At 39.1% G+C, this 9,026-nt stretch overlaps 1 protein-coding gene across 2 annotated transcripts; it reads right to left on the reverse strand.

The window, feature by feature from the left end:
• Positions 1 to 786: 786 nt before the first annotated feature.
• LOC108365032 (uncharacterized) lies at positions 787 to 7,721 on the reverse strand. 2 transcript variants are annotated; one of them, XM_017618941.1, is made up of 7 exons: positions 7,253 to 7,721; positions 7,049 to 7,195; positions 6,711 to 6,994; positions 6,262 to 6,555; positions 5,187 to 6,195; positions 3,554 to 4,918; positions 787 to 3,520 (listed from the first exon to the last, which is right to left on the reverse strand). In XM_017618941.1, the coding sequence occupies exons 1-7, from the start codon at positions 7,439 to 7,441 to the stop codon at positions 2,177 to 2,179; spliced, it is 4,632 nt and encodes a 1,543-aa protein (XP_017474430.1). In that variant the 5' UTR covers positions 7,442 to 7,721; the 3' UTR covers positions 787 to 2,176. The 2 variants fall into 2 exon arrangements, with proteins under 2 accessions (XP_017474430.1, XP_017474429.1); XM_017618940.1 differs by having other exon boundaries at positions 787 to 4,918.
• Between the last annotated feature and the right edge of the window lie 1,305 nt (positions 7,722 to 9,026).

Here is a 9,026-nt window from a genome sequence, read left to right on the forward strand (position 1 = left end):
AACTGATTTTCGTTCAAACTACAGGCGACTAACGCGCGAGAGTACACAGTAAAACTAAACCTTATATGTGTATATTGGAGCATTTTTTACATTCATGTACGTATGTATGTAAATATTACATCTGCAATCATTATAATTTAGACATGAAGAAATGATTATGAAAATACATACCCCCCGTTTCACTTGAATAGATCCATTTTTTCCTGGACTTGAAGGCACCGGAGAAGCTTCTTTTTAATCTCATTTCAAAGACTGATCAATTTTGAACCACGAAAAGGTAAAAAAAAAGAAAACGACGACTTATGTAGTTGCCTCTTATGTAACGTTTAGTTAAACAGCATTAAACAATTGATTTTTTCTGAATTTAGATTCAGATATCACTAAGCTCACATGGACCAAACGAAATTTGGGAAGAATTTTAAAAATTATTATCGACCGCAATCCAAAGAGTACGTTTACGTATGTCATAATCCGAAAAATGTGTTTCACTTGACAACTAATGCGATATCGTATGTGACGATTCGAGCCCGGGCCCTGCATTGTATGGTACACGAAATGTAGAAAAAACAAGAAGGCAATACACAATTAAAGAATATCCTTGGTTAGATCAGCTTCTTAAGATTACACAGGCCGAGAAAAATGGGGGAAAAAATTGTTGCGGCAGATGTCAAAGCTGTTTTTGACAGACTTTTTGGTGCTGATTATGTATCCGCAAGCTTAAAGTTTCCATAATCCCCAGATTTTAAGAAAAACGAGTTCAAAGTGTCAAAGAATCGCGTTTTTTGCAAGCTCTAGCAAAGAAACAAAGTGTGATAGAGCCTTCCACTAAGGCCTAAATTAAAGCTAGAACTCTCGATACTATCTCTGAAGATACCATCCGTGCACCTTGACTTGATAGTCACTTATAGGCATTTATTTATAGTTTAGTCCCTGCCGCATTTAAATAAATGATTATTTAGGCTTAAATTAAAGCTTGAACTTTCGACTACGATTCCAAAAAATACTATCCTTGCATATTGACCCTAAGGTCACTTATAGCCATTTATTTAACAGCAATACCGGATTTTGACACAATTTTTGGTTTTCAATAGCAAAATTGTCCAGGATTTGTTTGTTAAATGACTATAAATGGCCTTAGGATCTATGTGCAGTGATGATATTTTTAAGGATTGTATTCGAGAGTTCTAGCTTTAATTTAAGCCTAAGTGGAAGATTCTATCACCTTTTCTTTTTGTGCTAGAGCTTCCCAAATATTGCAAAAACGCGATTTTTCTACAGTATCTTACACGTTTTTCTCAAAATCTGGAGCTGGTGGAATCTTTATACTTACGGATTCGTAATCAGCACAAAAAAGTGTATCACAAACAGTTTCAACATTTCCCTGAATCCTAATGAAAAAATGTGTCGGTTTAAGTGAAGCGAGATGTATATAGGGGTACATAAATAAATTCATATGCATACACATATGAAGGGGTTAGAATCATAAGGGCCTAAGTGACATTTTTTGATAATATAAGTTATACCCATATTTGTTAAGTTAAATAGAGTGTTTATTCGTTGCCAAAGAGAATTAGTTAATTAACCTGCATTCATTTAGGCAAGAATCATTTCAAATGCATTTACCCAGAATTTACAATAAGTAATCAACTTTAACCTTAATTATCTCAAAATAATGCCAGACCTACTTAGATCCTTTTGATTCCTGCCTCTTCATATGTGTCTGTATTTGTATGTCTACAAATTCAAGCACATTTATGCATATCTACACATGTACATATGTATTGCAAGCGAATCTGTGTGACCCTATGCTTAGGTCACAATTGGATTTGCAAGAAATACACAAATTCGGAGGCGAGAATGAATCAAATTTTAAATACACTCAGTTAAAGGAAACGCTTTGTAGCGTTTCTCGTTCCTATTAAGTATGTATGTAAATTTTAAATGAAACAAACTTAAGCTAACACATGTTTAAACATATACAAAAGTAAACAATTGAAATATAGAAGCTTAAATACATACATAGATCTTATTGCGCCACTTATGCATTGAAATAGTTAACGAGAAACCAAACGATATGAAAATATTAAAACCAAGTAATTGTATGTTTTGCAAATAATTACCTTAAACTAATTGAACTCTCACTATTTAAAACCTTCTTCATTGCTCAATTTAGTTTTCATGTTATGTCTTCCGTTTTTATCTCAACTACCGCCGCATTGCTTTGCTCAGCGACGGGATTTGCAGTAACAACGTTCGCTTCGAACGTGTTCGCGATATTCGTAGAAGAAACATCGTCTTGTTGTTCTCGTTCGATGTTTGCATTGTTGTTATTTTCGGCGATTTCATTTATGTTACTATCGTCGAGCATAAATGGGCGATTAATCAATGTACTTTGGCTCAATGCACCGATGCTGCCGCTAGCACTGCCGATGCCGCTACCGCTGCTGCTACCAGCACCACCGATGCTTTCGTTACTGCTACTGCAACTTTTCTCACATTCGGGATCATTGAGTCGCATACTACTTCCTGGTGGAGTTTCGGTGTATTGAGCTTGCTGTTGCTGCAATTGCGCTTCAGCTACGCACTCATTCATAAGATTTTCAGTCTCTTCGACGTTTTGTGTCGCCTCAATGACTTCTAGTGTTAGTCGTTGAATGGCTTGCGCTTCGACGACTTCGTGATTGAGAACGTTTTGGGCCTCTTCGACTACGTTTTCAGGATTTGGTTGAATCGAGATATCCATGTCTACGTTCGTATTGGGGTTAAACATTATCTGCATTGTATTTAGTGCGTTCACTGGTTCTGAACCATCATTAGAGAATGGTTGTGCGTTAAGAAGCGAATCTTTATCTTGATTTATCTCCAAGCACAATGTCTGAGCTGTTGATGTGAAATCCATTGATTCATCAGTCATACTCATATGTGCTGCTCCATCTAATAAATTAGTTCCACCGTTTTCATCCACATCGTCAACTTGCATAGTTTCCACGTCAGAAACCGACAAATTTTCGATCACTCCATATTCACTCATTGCCTCTTCTTCTGCATGTTTTGAAAAATCATTGAAATTTACCGAGCAGCCAGCCATGACACTGGATATTTTAAATGTAGGCGCTGCGATAGGCAGCTCAATTACAGCATTTGAGAACCCAGTCTCCACCAACGGGGAGTCTCTGTCAATTAATGATGAAAATTGATTAGACACGCCACAATTTGCTTGGCTGTAAATGCCTGTTATCATAAACGGCGGCGGCAATTCTGCTTCAGTTGATTTTGAAGAATTGTCTGTTAGTAGCGTACTAGCAGCATTTTCTATTGCTGAAATGGCAGTCATATTTTCTTCATTAGGACATGTAAAGCTAACTCTATTCAATTCGCACTGTAATTCTTCCCCATACACGTTTTCTCTTTCAGGGATTGTAGATAATATTGACGGCAACTGAAGTGCGTCTTGACCCTCTGTTGACAACAGTGGCGGTAACTCAGGTGCCTGTTGCTCCCCTGTTAACAACAGGGGTGGCATTTCTGGTGTTCCCCGCTCTTCTGTGGACACCAGTGACGGCAACTGAGGTCCTTCTTGCTGCTCTGTTGACAACAGGGCAGGCAACTCAGGTGCCTCTTGCACTTCCCCTGACAACGGCGGCGGCATCACGGAAGTTTCTGGCTCCTCTGTTGACATTAGTGACGGCAACTCCAGTTCTCCTTGCAGCTCTGCTGACACCGGCAGCGGTATCTCGGGAGTTTCTGGCTCCTCTGTTGACAACAGTGGCGGCATTTCAAGTTCGCGATACTCACGTTTTTCTTCTTCTTCTTTCTTAACGCCTACCCAATCATCATCATCATCATCATCCTCATCATCATCATCGTCATCTTCGGTTTCTTCATTATCCATACTATCAGTATCCTCCTCATTTCCAGAATATTGAGATTCTTCGCCATTCGAACGTTTACGTTTCATACCGTTTGGTATGGCGCTTGTGACGATGTGTGTATTTGTCATTTCCACGTCCGATAAATCAAGATCCTTTTCTTGTTTGATTTGTATAGTTGAGAAATCAATATTATTCAAATACTCTTGCTCCGTCAATTCTCCCATCGACAATCCTTCATTTAGAGGCTCTACTTGTGGCTCGGATGAATTTGTAGCTGCTTCGTAAGCGTTGAACACATCCTCATAACCACGATCAACTGGTTCAGGTTTTATTTTAATTTGAGCATAGTCTACAATATTACTTTCATTGGAGGTAACAATTGTGTTTACATTGTTCTTGCTAACTCCTGAAGTTGATTTGAATGCCTTTGCTGCCCGTGCTTGCGTCGATGGCCGCGGTTTTTGTTCTGGCGCCTTATGCTTGACTGCTTTAGGTGCGCTTCTAGGAGCCTTTCTTTGCACCATTTCACCGACACTGGTAATTGAATTTTCGGCTGCCTGTCCTGGTACCACGCTTGTAGTTGTAGACGTTACGGCGCTTGCAGTTTCGTAAGTGCACTCAATCTCTCGTTCCATCTGCACACCAGAGCTAACGCTTGTTATTTTGAACAAGCGGTCTAACTCAGCTCTGTTCGGTTTGATATCTTCCATCTCTCCCTCATCAGTGGTAATATCTGGTGTGGTGACTGCCGCTGTATCACTGGTCTCTACATCTGCTTCACCTTCGACTGCTGTCGTAGTATTATCTCCAAATTCTACACCACTTGAAATAGCTGATATTTGGAACTGTGGTATAGGTATAGTGGTCATAACAGTTGCGCCCGGCTGCACCGTTTCTTCTGCCCCGCTGCCTTCCATTTCTTCGCCGGCTTCATCCAATCGTTCTTGTTTGATGGGCCGCAAAATGTTTGGATGGGAAAGACTCTGCGAAGTCGCTTCAGATTCCTGCACTGTCGGAATCTCTGGTGTTGGTTCATTTCCATCCAACTAAAATTAAAAAGTTAAATAAAAGTATATTTTGTATATGACATGCAGACTTTTCCAGGCCAGGGCTCGAATCGTCACATACGATATCGTACTACTCGTCACGTAGAAACACATTTTTTGGATTATGACATACGTGAACGTATGTCCCATTTGTCCCATTCAGTATATACTGCCCGACGCGTCACGTAATTTTCTTTCGTATCGTTTTCGATCCGTGAACGGAAGTTACGATTCGAGCCCTGGTTTATATAGTAATGCATCCACTTACCATCTTGTCTCCTTTCCGCTCGGCATCTTTTCGTTTTTTCTTCTTCTTTTTCTTCTCGACACGAATATTTTGCTCCTCTACTATTGATGAATTCAATGTGCCATGTTCCTTTTTAATTTTTAATTTTAATACTGGCATTTTTGCGGCAGGTGTCGTGTTCTCGATTTCAACATCAATCACTTCCTGTTTAATATTTATAGCAGCTGAAGAAATATTCTCCTCTACTGGTTCTTCTTTGATAGCTATTTCGTTAGTACGAGTACTAATTGCTGCATCCTGACCCCTATTTCCTTCGTCATCTTCATCATCATTATTATCGCCATGATGGAAATCATCATGATGAAAGTTGTCATGGTCTGTATCTTCTGATTCTTTTTCTTTATTGGCAGTTTCCTCACCTGTTGCAGCAGGCGTCTCAGCATCCGTTTCTACGTGCACCTCTGGTTCATGTTTAATGCTCACCAGTGCATCCAAAGTGGATTTTAGTAAGTTATCTACCCTTTTAAGATCTTTGCGAGAGACCCCTTTCTTACCACCCTTCTTTGCAGGTGTTTTCGGATCATCTGTTAGTGCTGCAGCACCTTCATTATTATATTCTGCTACACTATTGCCCTGGCTCGCAGCAATTATTTCCGGTGTCGAGATGCGCGTTAGCGACACTACTGGTGCCATGTCTAGCGATATTCCAGCATTTCTTGCGAGTGCTTCAGCAGCAGCTGCTTCCACATCATTTTCGTTTTTAATACGAATAGTGGATTCCGCAGCGGCGGCGGCAGCTGGTATATGTTTAGAGTAATTTAAGTAAACTTTATTACAGTGCGCTGCGTGACGCTGATATTCTACTTCGTTACGCAGCTGACGATTGCAACCAGCACACTTTTTGGTCTTAACTGCGCAAGAGTGTGTATTGTAGAGAAAGTTTGTTAAGAATGTGTGGTGACACTGTGGGCATTCGCGATCAAGTACCCATAGATTTGGCGGTATTTCCACGGTGTGATCCCGAAGATGTCTGCAAATATTGTTTAAGAATATCTCGTTATAATCATAACCATAAAATTCTAAATAATATACGTACCTGGAATATGCATAGGAGCTAATTAATGACTGACCACAATGACCGCACATATAAGGTGTTTTAGATAATTTATGCCATAACTGATGACTTTTGATATCATTGGTTTTCTTTATGGTTTCATTACAGGCTGTGCAAACGTATCGTGGAATGTTTGGCACATGTGTCGCGGACACATGTTGTTCCAATTTTACTTTGCTACCAAAGCGCTGATTGCATATGTTGCACACTTGTCGGAATTTCGTTACACTACTAGGTGCTGTAGTTGGTTTCACGTTCTCCGCAGGCTCTTCTTTTCTGTTAATAAAATTTGTTGGATATAAATGTATGTGCATTTCCCGTAAGTTCCATTATAATGTTTATAATGTGCTGTTTGAATAAATATAGCTGCATCTTTCCTTTGTTACAGTAAAGAGCATAATTTTAACTTTTAGAAATATGTACATACTTACATTTCCTCTTTAGGCTTTACGGTTTTTTCAATCTGTTTTACTGTTTTATCAATCTGTTTCACGGTTTTATCAAAATTCTTTCCTAGTTTTCCTTTCTTTTTAGCATCCGTCGGTGCCTCATTCAAACGTTGTTTTTTGCTGCTGATCGGAACTGGGTTTGTTTCTCGCTTAACTTCCGGCGCTTCTTCCTTAGCTACTACTTCATCTGACTTGCGTTTTCGCCCACGTTTCACAACTGTTTCCTCCTTTATATCAATAATGGGCTTAATGTCCGCAACAACATTCTTTAAAAGTTGAACTCATATAGAAAATGTTAATTTAAATATTTAAATACTTACCTTTTTCTGAGTTTCGCGTTTTAAACCCAGTAACTTTCTAGTCTGTACATCTGTGGCATAACACATTTCACGAAACTCATAAAAATCATTGATTTTATCCACACACAGTACACAAGCGCTTTGAGGCATTTTGTCATCTTTGCTTATCTGTAGAGACATAAAGAATATAAAGTGAACACAACAGATTTATGAACTATTGTTTACTGTGATGCCAATGCATTGTATAATTTTTTGGTGAAGCTTTAATTCGCCATCACAATCCACCGGCTGTTGTTGGTCGGTTGGCCCAGCATCGAGTATTTCAACTTTTTCCTCTCTGTCGATTCCGCAGAGTCGACATATTTTATATAAGTTCGCCTTTAAAGCTTTGTCTATCTTAAATGCAAACGACATCCTCACAGAAACCGAAGTTTTGCCAAGCCGTTGTTAAAAAGTATCGCTCGGGTGTCCACCAAATAAAGGATAATTATGGTGGTGGCCTAATTGGAAAGCCAACAGGCTCACTTTTCCTCGTTTCTGGATATATTTGTTTCACAAATATCATTCGTTAACAACACCTAAGGTTAAATTTCGTTTTATTAAGACATTTTATCAATTAATTTAATGAATTCGTGAAAAATTGAAAACACCACCGCAGAAGAAAAATTATACTCCCAGCCTGTCAACGCTACTGTGAACGTCTTTCTAGAAGAAGAAGCATTGGACAACAAATTCAGGGTATCCTGCTTTTTGTAAAATTAATTGGTGCTGTTATTAAAACAACTGTACATTTAAATTTCAGAAATCTAATAATAATAATAAGACTTAGTTCAACACGAAAATACGTTTCAAAGAGTTTTATTGATCAATTTTATCTAAACTGGTTGTTAAAAGTGGCTGACAAAAATTTAAGTTACCGGGATGCTACACATGCAATTTTACTACGATTTTTTGATTATAAGGTGGATTTTTCCAACCGACCTTTTTGGGCAGGGCATGAACCGCCATTAACAAAAAAGCAACGCCCGACCACCAAGGCCCCCTATGGTTCCCTACGGACCCCTTAGAAAAATGCCCAATGTGTCCACAGTATTTTTGCGTCGAATTCCTTTCTGCGTAGGCGGCCTTCGGCCGCGCTTAGGGATTATAACCCTTACTACGTAGAATTCTCTTTTCTGTGTGACCACCCCAGTGATGTAACCTTGCGAAAGGATGAGGTAACTAGAATTCCCTTTCTGTGTGGTAAACCTGGGGATGCCGCCCCAGTGATGTCTATTTTGGTTACTGGGTGTTTTATAAAAATGTCTTGTGTATAAAAATGTGTATATAAAAATGTATTGTGCAAATGAATATTTAACATTTTTCAAGCAAATAAACGCAAATGAAAATTGTGATTTTTGGAAATTTTTCTAAGGGGTCGCTAGGGGACCTAGGTGGCCGGGGGTTGCATTTTTGTCAATGGCGGCTCATTCCCTCTCCAAAAATGTGGGTTAGAGGTGCCACGCCTACTTACCTTTCGCCCACCGCCCCTTTAACGAATGGCCCTAAAGGAAAGCCAACCCATTATAGGAGTAAAAAAGGCAAGTTGATGTGATCGATAATCAAATTTGAACGTTTTTCTCAAGCGTAATGGTAAGACCGCACTAAGCGACGCGACACTGTATATCGGACTGAAACTGCAGCGGCGCGACACTTCGCTGCAAATTTTTTAATTTATTTGTGTCAAAACCTTCAAACAAGATGGATGCCAGTGACGCTGATGTAAAGTTAATGCCTTTTATTTTTATTTTCCTTGGCGAATTCTTCTCAAATATTATGTTTCTTTACATACAATTTTCTTCTTTAATGAAATGCATGTGATTATTCACTCACAATTGGAAATCCAATTACTTCAAGTTAAAAATATAGTACGAAATGGTATGTCGTTCCGCTAGGTATACCGCACTATGCGGCACCGGAAGTGCACATGAACCAAAAATACATGATCACGCCCTCTTCT

Source organism: Rhagoletis zephyria, unplaced genomic scaffold, assembly GCF_001687245.7.
Source record: "Rhagoletis zephyria isolate East Lansing unplaced genomic scaffold, Rhagoletis_zephyria_1.1 Rzeph_scaffold_01752, whole genome shotgun sequence".
NCBI lineage: Eukaryota > Metazoa > Arthropoda > Insecta > Diptera > Tephritidae > Rhagoletis > Rhagoletis zephyria.